Source organism: Monodelphis domestica, chromosome 3, assembly GCF_027887165.1.
Source record: "Monodelphis domestica isolate mMonDom1 chromosome 3, mMonDom1.pri, whole genome shotgun sequence".
Classification (NCBI taxonomy): domain Eukaryota; kingdom Metazoa; phylum Chordata; class Mammalia; order Didelphimorphia; family Didelphidae; genus Monodelphis; species Monodelphis domestica.
The window spans coordinates 69995211-70014523 of NC_077229.1; the positions used below are offsets into that span (position 1 = coordinate 69995211).

Below are 19313 nucleotides of genomic sequence, written 5' to 3' on the forward strand. Positions count from 1 at the left end.
TTCTGGTTCCCCTTAACCCATTCATTCATCAGTCCCTTGTAGTCATACTTCTGAAATGATCTGACATGGAAACACTGAAAACTGCTGTTTCCAAGACTAAAATCAATGGCATTTTCTTAGTCCTCTTCTCTCTGTCTCTGTCTCTGTCTCTCTGTCTTTCTCTCTGAATCTTAAAACTGCTCAGAGTCTACCTTAGAACATTTGGTTAAGGCTATTCCCTTATTGAAACAAATGGAGGTACTTGATCAGGAATGTATTGGGAATTTTAACATTACTCCACCCATACTTAGGCATACTTTAGGGGAAAATAAAGTTGTAAAATTCCTTACTGAACAATGAAAAGTCCTCAACTCATACTTAGAGTGAAGCTAAAACCTTAAGCTAGGTCTATTTTTAGATCTAATACAAAAGGGTGCTAAGTACCTATAAAGGTTAAATTAATCACTAAAAGGTCAAGCAACTCAAGAAAGGCAAGCTTAACAAAAGAGGTATGAAGTTTTAGTCTACCCAGAGAAGGTGATAATAAAATAAGATATGAATTAAGTATGGTCAATCCTGGGGAAAATGTCTACTGTGATTGGTAGATGTGAAAATTTAGGGGACGTGACACAAGAGAAAACGTTCTTTAAAAGGAAGGAGCTCAAGGTGGAGTCTTTTTAGTTGGAGTTCACAGTAGTTGGAGTTTGGAGTTAGTTGGAGGAGCTGGGTCTCTGGATTGTAGTTTTGCTTGGGACAAATCTTGTGGTGAGTGATTAAAGACTGACTCATCTCTGTTAAGGCTCAGACCTAGGCCCTTCGGCCTATGCCCTTCCTACTATTTCCTCTTACTCTGTCTCTCTCCCTTCCCTTAACTCCATAAAACCCAGCTGACTTGGGTATTTTCAAATTTGGGGATTTTTCCCATGGTGACCACTTATTTTTGATTATAATCAAGACACCAAAATTATCTTTACTGATTTGGCAATTCAGTCTTGAAACCCAACTTTTTCACGGTCGCATCTCTCTGTCTCTCTCTGTGTCTCTCTCTCAGATGAAATCCAATTTTTTTTCATGTTTTGCCTCCCCTATACTTCTAGAGCTTCGAGCATGCTCTGTTTGGCACATAGTAAGTACTTGGGTGCTTTTTTAAAAAAAATTGTTCATTAATTCTTAACTTTGTGCCATCAAGATCCATGTCTTTTTAAAAAACTCTGATTTCCCCCTTCCCTTAGTCATCTCAACACCCTATGGTGACTTCAACATTTCCAATCACTTTACCTATTTTCTCTGCAGGTAGCTCTTTGTTAGTTCAAACAATGAATCCCACAACAAACATTTGTATGATGTAAATTTTCATTTCATGTTTCTGCTGGGCTGACACCAATTACCCTATTTTATAAATAGCTAGCTATATATGAAATAGGATAATTGGTACACTAGCATATTCTTGAATGATACAACTGCTTCATAGCATTCATTATTCACTTTTTGGAACCTAGATGTATAAAGTTAATTCCTATAAAGATAAATCCAAACCTAGTGCCTTTCTAGAGCTTTGGTCTCTCATTGACACTTGCTTGCCTTTCCTCATTTCCTCACTCAGTTGTTACCTATGTTCTGACATCAGATTGTTTTTATTTATTTATCATAGAGCTAGAGCTGGAAGGAACTTTCAAGCTAACCTAATCCAATACATTGACTTTACAGAGGAGGAATCCCAAGCCCAGCAGAGATGAAGTGACTTGCCCATAGTCACGCAGGCATCAGATGACAAGGGTTGGAATTTGAACCCAGATCCACTGATCCTAAATGCAGCAATTTACCTAGTATAAATGTAGGATTCCTACCATAGAATATAAGCTTCTTGGGAGGGAAAGGGACTCTTTTTCATTTTACATAGTCAGAACCTACTAAAGCACTAAAAGAATGCCTCTTGTAGCACCAACATCCAAGAACTGTTCTGAGAAACCAAATGAGATATTAATTATAAAGAAACTAAGCATAGCCCTTAGCAAATAGCAAACTCGATGTAAATGTTAGATAATATAATTTTTTATTATCACTTCCACCTACTGATCTATGACTGAAATGAACACATGAAAGTGTCTCCTTTTGGTCTGTTAAAATTAAATTTGATATAAAAATTTAAAACTACAAATAAATAAATGTCTGTTGGCTGAATGAATTGAACAAGAAGATGAAAGAACAAGAATCAGATGTATGGCCTAAAATCTTACATGAGATTAAAAATCTGCCACGGAATCCCTTTGTGACCTTGATATAGTCCCAGCCTTTCTGGACCCAATTTTCTCATGTTGTGAGACAAGATTTTTTACTCAAGCTCACTCTGACTCTTAAATCCAATGGTCTGAGAATAGGAAATGAGATCAGTGTGACTGAATGGGTCAGCTATGAGTGGAACACTGGATATCCTGACTTGGAAGAAGAATAAGAAGAGGCAGAAAGGGGTGGCTTTATTTAAGTAAGTCTACATAATTGGAGTCCATTAAGGATGCTGGGCCTCACCTTAGGAAAGTCAGTTTGCACCTGGAATAACTGGAACCAAGGCTGCTGTTCTCAAACAAAGGGCCAAGCTAGATAAGAGAAGAAAAGGGAAGTGAGCTAAGTATTGTCTAGAGGTAAAGGCATGAGGAGCAATGGAAGCTTCTTGAATAGAATAAACACTTTGCAAATCAAAGCAGTGGCAACCCTTACCATATTCTGAAGAATCTTTTCAGTGGACTTGAATTTGATGGAATCCTTCTGCCCCATGTCTTCTGTGTACAGCAGGTTGGTGATGGTGAAGTTCAGGGTGAAAGCCTCTAGACTGGGTCTCCAGGCTGGAGGGAGGCAGGAGGGTTGAAGGTGGGGGTGGAACACAAAGCACAAAAACTCAAAAGCCTGGGTCATGTATCCATAGTTCAACAGAGGCTAAATAGAATGTATGCCTTCCTCATTTCTGCTTCCTAGAACTTTTGGCTTCCTTCATTTCAAATGCCAGGCCACTTCCCTTACTTTTTAGTGTCCTTACCCAATTGCTTTGAACGTATTTTCTATATATTAGCAAATGGATACTTTGTTCCTTTCCCTCAAGAGAATAGAAAAATTCAAGGGCAGAATCTAGGTGATTTTTGCCTCTAGAGTTCCAGCACCGTGGACAGCTCCTGGCACAAACCTGGAGACAGATTCTGGCTGATTGATTTAATGCATACAAAGAACTTCAGAGGTTTGGGAAATACTTTCCTGGAAATGATCTGTGGAAGTAGGGGCAAACTGAGGCTCTGGGTGTTTGTGTGACACCTATGATCTAGGCCACACAGGAGGGAAATATCAGAACTAACAAAGGAACATTGGTTATCTAATGCTGATCTGACTCTGAGTCTCTCCTATATCTCAAACAATTACTAGCTGTTTGACCCTGGGGCAAGGCACTTCACCTCTGCCTCCATTTGCTCAATTGTAAAATGAGCATAATAATAGCACCTTCCTACCAGGGGGGAAAGCTCTTATTCTCCACTTCCAACCCCTTATTCCCCCAGTACCAACATTGCTTCTCAAGGTCAAGAAGAATAGATTACTCTAGACTTGGAAACTAGAAAAGTGGTCCCAAGATAGATACCAGATCAAATTAGAAGTTGAATGATAAGCACTTTTTTCATATCAATGAAGGTATCTAGCACTTTCATATTTACAAAGTACTTTACAAATTTTATCTCATTTTTAAATCAATCAACAAACATTTATTAAACGCCTACACTAAGCCAGGCATTGCTCTAGGTATTGAAGACAGGGAGACAAAAATAAAACATTACTTGACCTCAAAGAGTTTACATTCTATCAGAAGACTTTATACATTGAGTCCTCATGGACTTAGAAATTTGCCTTAGAAAAGGAAAGAACATACTTCACATGTTTAAATTTTAAAACCTTCTCTTTAGTTTGTTTGATTTTTCTGAACCCCCTACCTTCTGACTTAGAATCAGTAGAAAATATTGGTCGCAGAAGAGTGGCAAAGGCTAGCCAACTGGGGTTAAGTAATTTGCCCAGTGAAGCCCAGAGTCACACAACTAGAAAGTATCTGCAGTCAAATTTGAACACAGGATCACCTATCTCCAATCTGGCCCTCTATCCATGGAGTACCATAGCTGTCCCCCTTCTCTAGCTTTTAAAGCCCTCCACAAGTACTATCCCACTCCAGAGAGAGGCCTGTTGAATTCTGAGTGCAGACTGAAGCAGATATTTTATGTTTCTTTTTTATGCTTGAATGCTGAATATAATAATATAATGTTGAAATATATTTTGCATGACTTCATATGGATAATGGGTATCACATTTTTTATCTTTTCAATGGGCAAATAGAGAATTTAGAATAGAATATAATTTTTTAAAAGAAACCTCTGCCTACTTTCCGTTCTTCAATTTCTTTTCTTCTCTTAATAAAAAGCTAACATTTCTAGTACTACGTTGAATAGTAATGATGATAATGGGCATCCTTGCTTCAGTCTTAATCTTCTTGGAAAGCCTTCTAACTTATCTCCATCATAGATGATCCTTGCTGATGGCTTTAGGTAGATATTACTTTTAATTTTGGGGAAATGCCCATTAATTCCTATGCTTTCCAGTGTTTTTTAATAGGATCGAGTTTTGCATTTTGTCTCATTATCTATTGAGATAATCCTGTGACTTTTGTTACTTTTGTTATTGATATAGTCAATTATACTGATAGTTTTCCTAATTTTTAAGCAACCTTGCATTCCTGGCATAAATTCTATCTGGCCATAGTGAATGATCCTTGTGTTATATTGGTGTAGTCTCTTTGCTAGTATATATTTGATTTAAAATTTTACCTCAATATTCATATTAAGGAAATTAATTTGTACTTTACATTCTCTATATTTCATCTTCCGGACTTAGGAATGAGCACCATATTTTTGTCATAAAAAGTATTCATTAAGATTCCTTCTTTGCCTAATTTGCCAAATACTTTACACAATATTGGGATTTATTACTCTTTAAATGTTTTAAGAGAATTCCCTTGTCAATTCATCTAACCCTGGGTTTTTTTTTCCTAAAAGACTTCTTTGATGGTTTGTTCAATTTATTTTTTCCAAGATGGTGTCATTTAAATATTCTATTTCATTCATTTGTTAATCTCAGCAATTTACATTTTTGTAAATATTCATTAATCCAACTAGATTGTAACTTTTCTCATATAATTGGGTAAAACAACTCCTATAATTGCCTTAATTCCCTCTGTATTAGTGGTAGATTCACTCATTTTAGATTTGATACTGATCATTTAATTTAGTACTTTCGCTTTTTAAATAAAATTAGCCAATGCTCTATTTTATTCAGTTTCTCATAAAACCAGTATATCTATACTTGGAAAGCCCTCATTTCTCCCTTTCACTTCAGAGGACCCCCATTCTTCTCTCAAGATGCAGCTCCACCTACTACCCCCTACATTAAACCATCCCTGACTGCCCTCTCAGTATATAAACTCTTTGTCACTAACTACATGGTAGTTATATTTATTCTTTGTTTTTATTCTACCTAGATTTATATCTGGAATAGCTGTCACTCTTGTTGGAATACAGGGTCCATGTGAGAAGAGATCATTACATTCATTGTTAGACCTAACACCTAGGAGTACATCTTTCCTGACTTCTCCCATTTCCTGCTTTATCTTCTTGGGTCCTTTAGTCTTAATTAAACCTTGCCAGGAGAGGAAGTAAACCATCACTCATTTCCTACCTATAATGCCAGAGGATAATGATGCCTAAGCAAGAGATAGTTTTGGATAGAGTGCAATTATTGAAGGAGGGAAAAAGAAAAAAATTTTTAATGAAAACCATTCACCAACATTGCTGAATGAAGGCTATAGAGGAGTGGGCACAAGTCTCCCTGTAATGTTGAGAGATCACTTCTGTGTACCAGGGTTACAAAGACCACAAGGTTTGACTCTAAATACAGATCAAGAAGGTGATAGGGGTTTTCCAAGTCCCATTGGGTATTTTCCCCTTTTTGATCAATTTAGATACGCTTTTAATTAAAAAGAAAAAAACATAGGCAAATAAGTAAAGAAAATCTATACATTGGCCATATCTTACAGAATACCTCATTCTGAACCCCCAACCCACTTTTTCTCCTCTGCCCTACCATACCCCCCCTTCTCCAAAAAGTAAAGAAAATTTTCATTGCAATCTCCCATTAAATAAAGTAATTAAGAAATTAAAAACTTACTGTTTGTGGTGGTGGTTGGTATCTGATGGGTATACCCTGTAGTTGGGAAAGGGAGAAGAAAAATAAGAGAAGGAAAAAAAGAAATTTAGAGGGAAGGAGAGAAGGAGAGATGAATGGGGAGGGAAGCAAAGAAGAACTCAGGGAAACAGATGAAATGAGGTGAAAGGAGAATAGAGCATAATGGAAGAGAATAGGACAGAAGAAAAGTGATTATAAGAGAAGAGGGTAGATAGAGAAAAGAGAAGAGTGAGCAGAATGAGACAAAAGAGGAAGGAGAAAAAATAGTGATTGGTGTGGGGAGAGAGAGAAAGTGGGGTGAGGGAGAGACATAAATATTTGATATGGTAGCTCTATCTGGGAAAAAGCTGAAAGAAGGAATGGAGAGAGGTTCTGGGACCCATAGGGTTGGTAAAATGAAATATGTTTCATCATTCAAGGCACTTCCTTATTCAATTTGAAGGGATACATGGAGTAAATTTAGTTTAAGGAGCCTAAGAAAAACCAAGCCACTTCTAATCTTTAGAAGTAACCACCCCCCACCATGTCTTTATAGTTTGCCATAACTTTGAGAGCCAGTGCTCCCAGGAGGGGTAGAAAAAAAAAACCCATGGAGACAAAGGTGGTCTAAAAGGAAAGGAGAATTTGGAGCAGGTTGGTCAATTTCTAGAAATAGAGCCACTCAGAGAAACAAAGGTGCATGTTCCAATTCACTCACCATCCACATAAAGGCTTTCCTTATGTAGAATGTAGGGTCCCAGCCTTGTTTTTCCATGGGTCTGTTCACTCAGCTCCCAGTAAATCTTCTCTCGGTCCAGGACAGGGGCGGAGGAATCTTCCTGATAAGCACATTCGACATCCACTGCTGTTGCTATCCTATTCTTCATAGACCTGGAAATTGAGGATTTAAACAAGAAGTATTAAACATGGCCCTCCCTGATAGTCACTTGAACCAGACTAAAATGTAGTTCATAGTTCCTCTCTAATCTTAAACTGTTGATGATGAAATATATAAATTTGCATGGTTTTCTGAGTCAATATGTGGGGCACAAGGACTTTGATGTACAATTTAGTGACCTCTGTTTCCTTTTGAGTTTGACACCAATAGTTTAGTTAGTGAAATTTAGTTATTCAGAGAATATTTCATGAGAGAAGTGGCCTACTTTGAAAAAAAGGTTTGGAAAGAATTATAGATTTAGAGTTGAAAAGGACATGGAAGAGATCACAACTAACCTTCCCATTTTAAAGATGAAGAAATTGAGGCTAAAGGAAGTTATGTGACTTGCTGAGAATCATACCACTGGTAATTGTCTGAGAGAGAATTCTTAAATTAATTTTTATTTTAAAATATTTTTCACTGTTTCCATGCTTCATTTTCTTTCCCTCCCTTCTTCAATCTCCCCTCCCAGAGCCAACAAGCCATTCCACTGGTTTGTACAAATTGTTGTCACTTGATGTACAAATTGTTATCACTTGATACCAATTTCCATGTTTTTCTTTGGCATTTCTACTTCCATAGTTCTTTTTCTCAATGTGGTTAGCATTCTTTCCCATAAGTCCTTCAAGAGTGTCCTGGATTCTTGAATTGCTACTAGTAGCAAAATCTATTACACTGAATTGTTCCACAATGGTTTACTTTCTGTATACAATGTTCTCTTGGCTCTGCTCATTTCACTCTGCATCAGTTCATTGAGTTTGAGAGAGAATTTGCACTCAGGTCTTCCTATTTGCAAGCCTAGCACTCTCATCGGACACAGTGGAATTGGCAGGGATGTGTGAATTCACTCATATCTATGTTTACAAGTGTGTATGGGGTCTGATTATTTTCAGTAATTTCTTTAGAATAGTGGAAAGATCATTGGATTTAAAGTTAAAGGGCCTGTGTTAAAATTCTGGATTTGACAGTATCTTTGACTCTAGAAAAGTCTCCTTGGGTCTTCATTTTTCATCTGTAAATGAAGAAAGTAATCCAGATGAACTTGAAAGTCCCTTCTAGCTTATAATCTACAATTCTCTAATTCTAGAGAAAGGTAATGTTTATAATTTCTAAGCAGTCCTTTACTAAGCACCACTCGGTACTTCCTAAGTTATTCCATGTATGTGGAACTATAAAGAAAAAGTAAAAACAGTTGCAACATTGTCTTTAGAAAAGTTGTGGGGAAAGGAGCTTTTCTCCACATGAAAAAGGCTAGAAGGAGCCCAGAATTTTTCTAATGGCTTGTTGGTTGGGATATTTTACCCATCTCAGCTTGGGAAAGAAGGAATTACAACAGGGAAGTGGAGGAAGAACCAATCTGGACACGATCTAAGTCAGATGGGAATGTGCTAGTTCCTACTATTTGAACCATCAGCTCCCATGACTCTCACCTTAACAAAGTCAGCCTGCATCCAAAATAGTGAGGGCCAAAGCTGCTTTTTCTAAACAAGTTGTTGATCTAGAAACAAAAGGAAAGGAAGAAACTGCTGAGTGCCTCGCTAAATAAATAGCAGGCCTGGATACCCAGGGCTGAGGAAGAAAGCTTGGGAGAGAGGAGGTAGAGGAGTGGAGGTAGAGTCTCACCAGAGGTTGCAGGACATCCTCAATGGAGTTGAATTTGCTGGAGCCCCTTTGACCCATGTCTGTTGTGTAGAACAGGTTGAGGATGGTGAATTTGAGGTTGAAAACCTTCAAGTAGGAGCTCTCTGATGCTGTACAGGAGAGAAAGAGAGTCCCATGTCTGAGCCTCAGAAATGTTACATGAATGAGATAAAATGCTTTGTTAACCTTTAAATTTGATTCAAATGTTGATTGTTACAATCATTATCATTACTCTGGCACTATAAAGAACTTGTGAATTTGAAGTCAGAAAACCTGGCTTCAAATCCTTACCCTCCCATGTCCTACCTTTGGGCCTTAGTTTCCTCACATGTAAAATGAAGAGGTTTGTCCACCTTCAAGGGTAAGAACTCATTATTTGAAAAAAATTTTCAAAGAAATCTGAAAATTAATCTGACAAAAACTAGGGATGAACCAACATCTTGCCTGACTTAGAGAAATGAACTTCAAATTAGTAAGATATAAAGGGTGAAATGCTAAAAAACTGAGAGTTATGAGGAAAATTTTAACTTTCAAATTTATCAACAGGTAGACAGTTTATGATCACTTGAGGGATAGAGTATAGATAGCAAGATAAAATGAACTATGTTTTAAAGATGAAATTTAAAAGTCCCCCCTCTCCCAAACAAAATAGCTTAGGTAAAAGAATTAGAAGGAATGAGGTAATAGGGTGGACCTTTGCTTCCAATTCTTCTGAAAAGGGTCTCCTTTCCAGTTTCCACTAATTCAAATTTGTAAGAGTAAAAGCTGAGGGTGGAGACAAGGTGGTGGAGAAGATACAAATCATCATGTGATCTCTATCAAATTACCCTTCACAAAACTGATATAATACAAGTCATTTCCCAATTGATGAATGGTCAAAGGATATGTAAAGGGAATTATCAGGCAAAGTAATTGAAGCTCTCTTTAGACATGCAACTCTAGACATGCAAAAATACTCTAAATCATTATTATTTAGAGAAATGCAAAGTACAACAAATCTGAAGTACCACCTTACAACCTATGAGATTAGCTCTTATGATAGAAAAGTAAAATTACAAAACATGGAGGGGATATGGAAAAGTTGAGACATTAATGCCTCATTGTGGGAACTGTTTCGACCATTCCAGAAAGTAGCTTGGTCTGTGTCCAAAGGCCTATAACAGTACATACTCTTTGAGCCAGTAATGCAATTATTTGGTTTCTATCTCAAGGAGATAAAAAATAAAAAGGGGAAGGATTTGCATATACAAAAATATTGAAAATAGATCTTTTGTGGGGGAAGGAAAAGAATTAGGAAGTGAGGGGATGGGGAAGAATAAAGATGGTGGCTTAGAAGCATCAAAAGTCAAATCCTCTATGAAAACCCATCCATAGCAATGAAAAAAAAGCTCTTTGAGGAGGTCAGAAAACTAAATACAACAACAGGACAGAGTTGGGGTACCCTCCTACTTGATTCAACATAAAAGGTACTCAGAGATGTTGAATTCTCAGTTTAAGGAATAGAAAAAGGAAATTTCCAGGTCCCTTACCCCACCTACTCTGCTGAGAAGTAGGTGGTTGCTGGGATCTCAGAGCAAGGGCTCCAGCTACCACTGCTACCCAAGGTTCAGGGTTATTACCACAGCTGGTGGAGAGGCAGCACTAGAGGAGAAGGGCAGAGAGGAGGGAAGCCTGGTCATAGCCTTCAGTTTCCACTCCTCCATCTGGGGTCCCTGCTTGACCTCAGAGCTCATTGAGCTCTGTAGATCATCTAAACTGGATCAATCCAATCTATAGATAGTGAAGAAAAACTCCAGGGAGACAGAAAAGCTCAACCTCCAACACCACTCCTCCACCACTCAGCACCTATTATGTTAGACCAGCAGTAAGAATCCTGCTGCTGGGGATCCCAAGGAGAAGGCTGCAACTATGACAGAGTAACTTGGTACCACTACAGGAAGCTCAGGATTCTGACCAGGCAGTTGGCAGAAAGGAAGTGAGAAGGACAAGGATAACTATCTTCAGCCTCCACAGCTTCACTTTCACCTTCAGATTATGCTAGCAGCTGGGGAAGATCTGCTCTCAGGGAACATTAATACAACAGGTTAATTCCATCAGCCTCATCCAGTTAATCAGAAGATCAGAGAAGCCCAAATCACAGACCCAGGAAATGAACAGAGCAGCAAGAATATAGCCAATGAGGAGTCAGAAAGAAGGAAAAAATAGAAGTGAAAAAGAAAAAAGAAATTAGAAACAACAGTTTCTATTCAGGTAAAGAAGAAAGAACAAATGGAACAGAGGAGGACAAAAGAACATCAAGCAAAACCTCAGGAACTCCAGCAAATTGGACTCACACTTTCAAAGAACTCAAAAAGTAATTAAGAGAGGCTGAAGAAAATTTGGGGAAAATTTTAAAAAGCAAAATAGATCATCTGGAAACAGGTACATGAACTGAAACAAGAAAATAATAATCTTAAAAGCCAGAATTAATCAGCTTGAAAACAAGGCAAAGAAAGTGAAAGATGACCTATAAAGAAAAATAGATGAAAATGAAAAGTATGATAAAAAAAAACTAGGGATTAAATTTAGTCTTTAAAAATAAGCATTGAAAAACTAGAAAAAAATACTTCACAAGGCAGCAAGAGTCTATAAAACAAAATCAAAAGAATGGAAAAAATTGAGGAAAATATGATACCATACCTCATTGATAAAACAACAGACAAGGAAACAGATCCAGGAGACCCAATTTAAGAAAAATCAAGACAAAAGGAAAATGATCCAAGAAAACTTCCCTGATATTCTTAAGCAAGAGGGTAAATTAGAGATTGAAAAAATCCACAGATCTTCGCCTGCATTAAATCCCCAAATGACAATACCCAGGAATGGTATAGTCAGGTTCAAGAACTTTTAGACCAGAAAATATACTGCCAACAAAAATATACTACCAACTACTAAAAATAAACAATCAGATTTCATGGATCTGCAGTCAGGAATACACAGGAGGTAGCAAAACTTTAGACCTCTGAAAACCCTTCCTCACAGAATAAAAACTAAATGCGCCTAGGGGACTGAAAACCAAACCTAACAAAAGGACAGGGCCAAGGAACCCTTCTGCTGGACTCAACTTAAAAGGTACACCCCCCAAAAGCCTGAATTCAAGAACACTTGTGTATAAGGGGAAGGAAAAAGGAAGATCCCAGGACCCCAGGAGAACACTGAGCCTCCAGCAGTTGCTGGAAGCTCTGGGTGGGCAAGGGTGCTAGTCTGGAGGGAATACCTTGCAGGCAAAGCTGTGCTAGGCTCAGAGAGTTGAACACAGGTGGTGGGGAAGCAGTTGGAAAAGAAGCGCAGAGCAGGTAACCAAGAAATTAGGGGGACTGATTAAAAACAAAATATTGGTATAAAGGTAATAAAAGGCAGGACTAGGAGTGGAAATCAAAATGCTGGTAAATACACAGCTGGTAATCATAACTCTGAATGTGAATGGAATGAAATCACCCATGAAATGCAGGTGAATAGCACAGTGAATTAGAATCCCAAACCCTACCATATGCTGTCTACAAGAAACACAGATGACGAAGGTAGACACACATAGGATAAAAGTAAGAGGATGGAGCCAAATCTATTGGCCATCAACTGTTAAAAAGAAGGCAGGAATTACAAACATAATCTCTGACAAAGCCAAATAAAAAATATATCTAGTTAAAAGAGATAAGGAAGTTAATTACACCCTGATAAAAGGCAGTATAGATAATGAGGAAATATCAGTACTCAAAATGTATGTACCAAATGGCAGAGCATTCAAATTTCTAAAGGAAAAACTAGTGGAGCTCAAAGATAAAAAATAGAAAAACTATATTAGTGGGAGACCTGAAACTTCCTCTATCAGAACTAGATAAATCAAACCAAAAAATAATTAAGAAGAGGTAAGAGAACTGAATGAAATCTTAGAAAAATTAGAGTTAGTAGACATGTGGAGAAAAATAAATAGGGACAAAAAGGAATACACCTTCTTTTCAGCAGCACGTGGTACATTCCTAAAGATTGACCATGTACTAGGGCATAAAAATATTGCAAAGAAGTGTAAAAGAGCAGAAATAATGAATGCAACTTTCTCAGGCCACAATTCAATAAAAATAATAATTAGTAAAAGGTACATGGAGAGGCAAATCAAAAATTAAATGGAAATTAAACAATATAATTCTCAAAAAACTGTTAGTTAAAGAACAAATCATAGAAACAATTAATAAATTCACTGAAGAAAATGACAATGAAGACACGTCCTTTCAATATCTACGGGATGCTGCCGAAGAATTACTCAGGGGGAAATATATATCCTTGAGTTCATATATTAACAAATTCAGGAGGACAGAGGTCAATGAATTGGGCATACAAATTAAAAAACTAGAAAGGGAACAAATTAAAAATCCTCAGATGAAGACTAACTTAGAGAGCCTAAAAATCAAAGGAGAAATTAATAAAATTGAAAGTAAAAGAACTATTGATTTAATAAATAAAACTAGAAGCTGGTACTTTGAAAAAAGAAATAAAATAAACAAAGTACTGGTCAATCTAATTTTAAAAACGAAAGACTAAAACAAAATTGACAAGAGGAAAAGGGAGACATCACCTCTAATAAAAAGGATATTAAGGCAATCATTAAAATTTATTATGCCCAATTATATGGCAATCTAGGTGACATGGATTAATATTTACAAAAATATAAATTGCCTAGACTAACAGATGAATAGACTACCTAAAAAAAAAACCCATATCAAAAAAAGCAATTGAACAAGCTATCAAAGAATTCCCTAAGAAAAAATCCCCAGGAGCAGATGGATTCCCAAACGAATTCTATCAAACATTCAAAGAACAACTAATCCCAATATTAGACAAACTATTTCACAGAATAAACAAAGAAGGAATTCTACCAAATTCTTTTTATGACAGAAATATGGTACTGATTCCAAAGCCAGGCAGATCAAAAACAGAGAAGGAAAACTACAGACTAAAATCTCCTTAATGAATATAGATGCAAAAATCTTAAATAGGATACAAGCAAAAAGACTCCAGCAATTGATCACGAGTTATTCACTATAACCAGTTAAGATTTATACCTGGAATGCAAGGATGGTTCAATATTAGGAAAACCATCCACATAATTGACCATATTAACAAGAAAACCAACAAAAATCACATGATTATTTCAATGGATGGAGAAAAAGGCTTTGTCAAAATACAACACTCATTCCTATTGAAAATACTAGAAAACATAGGAATAGAAGGGCCTTTCCTAAAATAATAAACAGTATATATCTTAAACCATCAACAAATAAACATAATCTGTAATGGGGATAAACCAAAAACCTTCCCAATAAGACCAGGAGTTAAACAAGGATGCCCTTTATCACCTCAATTATTTAACATTGTACTAGAAAAAATAACAGTAGCAATTAAAGTAAAAGAAACTGAAGGTATTAAAATAGGCAACGAGGAGACCAAGCTGTCACTATTTGCCGTTGATATGATGGTCTATTTAAAAAATCCTAAAGAATCAAATAAAAAGCTAGTTGAAATAATCAACAACTTTAGCAAAGTTACAGGACACAAAATAAACCCACATAAGTCATCAGCATTTCTATATATTTCCAACATGTCTCCACAGCAAGAATTAGAAAGAGAAATTCCATTTAAAATCATCCTAGTCAATATAAAATATTTAGGAATCTATCTTCCTAGACAAAAACAGGAACTATATGAACACAATTACAAAACACTCTCCACATAATTAAAACTAGATCTAAATGATTAAAAAACACGGATTGCTCATGGGTAGGATGAGCTAACATAATGAAAATGACCATCCTAACCAAATTAATTTACTTATTTAGTGCCATACCCATTGAACTAACAAAAAAACTTTTTTTTACTTAATTATAAAAAACCATAACAAAGTTCATTTGGAAGAACAAAAGATTAAGGATATCCAGAAAAATCATGGGGTAAGTAACCTCAGAAAAAGAGTCTATGATAAACCCAAAGATCCCAGCTTTGGGGACTAAAACCCACTACTTGATAAAAACTACAGGAAAATTGGAAGACAGTATGGGAGAGATTATGTTTGGATCAACATCTCACACCCTCCACCAAGATAAACTCAGAATCGGTAAATAACTTGAATTTAAAGAAGGCAACTATAAGTAATTTAGGTGAATACTGAATAGCATACATTTCAGATCTATTGGAAAGGAAAGATATTAAAACCAAGCAAGAGTTAGAAAAAAATCACAAAATGTAAAATAAATAATTTTTATTACATCAAATTAAAAAGGTTTTGAACAAACAAAACCAATGCAACCAAAATTAGAAGAGAAGCAACAAATTGGGAAACAATCTTCCTAACAAAAACCTTTGGCAAAGGTCTAATTACTCAAATTTATAAAGAGTTAGCTAAATCAATTTTACAAAAAATCAATCCATTCTCCAATTGATAAATGGGCAAGGGACATGAATAGGTAATTTCCAGTTAAAGGAATCAAAACTATTAATAAACACATGAAAAAGTGCTCTAAATCTCTTATAATCATATTGATGCAAATCAAAACATCTCTGAGGTATCACCTCACAACTAGCATATTGGCTAACATGACAGCAATGGAAAGTAATGAATGCTTGAGAGGATATGACAAAGTCAGAACATAAATGAACTGCTGGTAGAGTTGCGAATTGATCCAACCATTCTGGAGGGCAATTTGGAACTATGCTCAAAGGGTGCTAAAAGACTGTCTGCCCTTTGAGCCAGCCATTGCACTGCTAGGTTGGTACTCCAAAGAGATGGTAAGGAAAAAGACCTCTACAGGAATATTCCTAGCTACATTCTTTGTGGTGGCAAATAATTGGAAAATGAGGTGTTTCCCTTCAATTGGGGAATGGCTGAACAAATTCTGGTATATGTTGGTGATGGAGTAGCATAGTGCTCAAAGGTATAATAAACTGGAGGAATTCCAAGGGAACTGGAATGATCTCCAGGAATTGATGCAAAGTGAAAGTAGCAGAACCAGGAGAACATTGTACACAGAGACTGATACACTGTGGTATAATACAATCAAATGTAATGGACTTCTCCATTAGTGGCAATGCAGTGATCCTAAACATCTTGGAGGGATTTACAAGAATGAACACTATCCACATTCAAAGGAATAACTGTGGGAGTAGAAATGCAGAAGTAAAACAACTGCTTGATTACATGGGTTGAGGGGATATGATTTGGGATATAGACTCTAAATGAAAATCCTAATGCAAACATCAACAACATGGAAATAAGTTTTGATCAAGGACAAATGTACTACCCATTGGAACTGTGTGTCAGTTACGGTAAGGGTGAGGGGAGGGAAGGGAAAGAAAGAATATGATTTTTGTAACCAAGGAATAATGTTCTAAATTGACTAAATAAATAAATACATAAATGGGAAAAAAGAAGTATACTTAGAAGGTACAGTGTATAGGATTATATATCAAAACATATTAAAAAACTAGTAAAAAAGAGGTTAATACTAAGAGTAATGGGAATGGAGAAAAAAATTGGTAAACACAAAGTTCAAGAAGAAGCACACGGGGGAGGAGGGGAGAAGATCAATATAATGGAAGGGCTGAAGAGTTTGGTGACAGCTAATAGTTAAATTTACCCTCATTGGAATTGACTCAGAGAGGGAAGAACAATCAGATCCACTGGGGAAGAGAATGGTTTCCTTCCCTATAGAGAAGTAGAAGGGTAATAAATGCACTGGTGGGGAGGGGAGCAATACAAGAGAGAGAGAGGTTCTGGGGTCATTTAAAAGGCACTATAGGAAGAGGAGAATAACAAGAGGGAAGTGGGTGGGAAGGGAAGTAATAATAGGGAGGTTCCAATGGGGGGAAACTGACTAAAAGAGATATGTTGGAGGGGAGGGAAAGAAGGATAAGAGAAAAGGCACAATCGATGGAGGAAATGAAAATGGAGGGGAATATATAGACAGACAGTAATCATAACCATGAATGTGAATGGGATGAACTCACCAATAAAATGGAAGTAGAAAACACGATGGATTAAAAGCCATAATCCTACCTTATGTTCTCTATAAGAAACACACTTGAAGCAGGTAGACATATACAGGTTAAAGGTAAGAGGGTACAGTAGAATTTACTTGGCTACAACTGAGACAAATAAGACAAGAGTAACAATTATGATTTCAGACAAAGCTAAATCAAAAATAGATTGCATTAAAAGAGAAAAGGAAGGTAATTACATTCTGATGAAATGCAGAAGAAATAAAGAAATATCAGTTCTCAACATATATGCACCAAATGGTATAGCATTCAGATTTCTAAAGGAGATAAAGGAGGAAATAGAAGCAAAAACCATACAAGTGGGGGAATTTGACCTTCTCTTTTCAGAACTAGATAAATCAAACCAAAAAATAAATAAGAAGGAAGTAAGGAAAATCAATGAAATGTTTGAAAATTAGAGCTTATAGATATCTGGAGAAAATTAAATAGGGAAAAAGGAATATAGCAACATTTCAATAGCACATAGCACATATACAATCACTGACCATGTACACTAAGGCATAAAAACATTGCAAACAAATGTAGAAAAGCAGAAGGAATGCAATTTTCAGACCCTATTTCAATAAAAAATAATAAGGGCTTATTGAAAGGCAGATTTAAAATTAATTGGAAACTAAATAATCTAATTCTTCAAAAGTGGTGGGTCAAAGAACAAATCAAAGAAACAAGTCCAGACTTCATTGAAGAGAATGACAATGGAGTAACAACATATCAAAATCAGTGGAATGCAACCAAAGGAGTGCTCAGAGGAACATTTATATCCCTGAGTGCATATAACAATATATCAGAGAGGGTAGAGCTCAAAAAAAAAAAACTAGAAATAGAATGAATTAAAATCCCCAGATAAAACTAAATTGGAAATACTAAAAATCAAAAAAGAAATTAATAATATTGAAAGTAAAAGAAGTATTGAACTAATAAAAAGACTAGGAGCTTTTACTTTGAAAAAAACACATTAAATAGATAAAGTAATGAAAGTAATGATTAATCTAATAAAAAAGAAAGAAGAAAATCAAATTAATAATATCAAAGGTGAAAAGGGAGACCTCATCTCCAATGAAGAGGAAATTTAGGCAATTACTAAGAACAATTTTTCCCAATATATGACAATAAACATGACAATCTAGGTGAAAAGGGTGAATATCTACAAAAATATAAATTGCCTAGATGAACAAGAGGATATAGAATACTTAAACAATCCCATCTCAGAAAACAAAATTGAACAAGTCAGCAGGGAACTCCCTTAGTAAAAATCTCCAGGGCCAGATGGATTCACAAATGAATTCTATCAAACATTGAAAGAACAAGTAATCCCAATGCTATACAAAGTAGTTGACAAAATAAGCAAAGAAGGAGTTTTACCAAAGTCCTTTAATGACACAAATATTGTACTGATTTTCCAAACCAGGAAGACTAAAACTGGAAATAGAAAACTACAGACCAATCTCCTTAATGAATATAGATTCAAAAATCTTCAATAAAATACTAGCAAAAAAAAAGTCAAACAAGTTATCACAAGGATTATTCACTATGATCAGTTAGGATTTATACCAGGACTACAAGGATGGTTTTTTTTTTAATTTCATAGTATTTTATTTGATCATTTCCATACATTATTCATTAAAGACAAAGATCACTTTCTTTTCCTCCCCCCACCCCCCATAGCCGACACATGATTCCAATGGGTATCACATGTGTTCTTGATTAGAACCCATTGCCATGTTGTTAATATTTGCATTAGAGTGTTTGTTTAGAGTCTCTCCTCTGTCATGTCCCCTCAACCTCTGTAGTCAGGCAGTTGCTTTTCCTCGGTGTTTCTACTCCCACAGTTTGTCCTCTCCTTATGGATAATGTTTTTTCTCCTAGATCCCTGCAGAGATTGTTCAGGGACATTACACCGCCACTAATGGAGAAGTCCATTACGTTCGATTATACCACAGTGTGTTTGTCTCTGTGTACAATGTTCTCCTGGTTCTGCTCCTCTCGCTCTGCATCACTTCCTTGAGGTTGTTCCAGTCTCCATGGAATTCCTCCACTTCATTATTCCTTTTTGCACAATAGTATTCCATCACCAACATATACCATAATTTGTTCAGCCATTCCCCAATTGATGGGCATCCCCTCGTTTTCCAATTTTTGGCCACCACAAAGAGCGCAGCTATGAATATTTTTGTACAAGTCTTTTTGTCCATTATCTCTTTGGGGGTACAGACAAACATTCATAAAATTGACCATATCAACAACCAAACCAACAGAAATCACACAATTATCTCAATAGATGCAGAAAAAGCCTTTGACAAAATGCAACATCCATTCCTATTAGAAACAACAGAAAGTATAGGAATACAGGCGACTTTCCTCAATATAATAAAAAGTATGTATTTAAAAATATCAGCAAGCATCATCTGCAATGGGGATAAATCAGAAGTCT

The 19313-nt window shown here is 36.2% G+C and overlaps 1 protein-coding gene across 1 annotated transcript in view; it reads right to left on the reverse strand.

Annotated features, from left to right (window-relative positions):
* Window positions 1-19313, reverse strand: part of LOC107651981 (mucin-16-like) — a 286116-nt gene that overhangs the window by 262725 nt on the left and 4078 nt on the right. Inside the window, exons 2-7 of the mRNA XM_056820613.1 lie at window positions 8780-8907; window positions 8587-8654; window positions 6938-7110; window positions 6223-6258; window positions 2695-2819; window positions 2506-2573 (exon numbers count right to left, since the gene is read on the reverse strand). Coding sequence (XP_056676591.1) covers window positions 2506-2573; window positions 2695-2819; window positions 6223-6258; window positions 6938-7110; window positions 8587-8654; window positions 8780-8907 — 598 coding nt within the window. The remainder of the gene's footprint in view (window positions 1-2505; window positions 2574-2694; window positions 2820-6222; window positions 6259-6937; window positions 7111-8586; window positions 8655-8779; window positions 8908-19313) is intronic.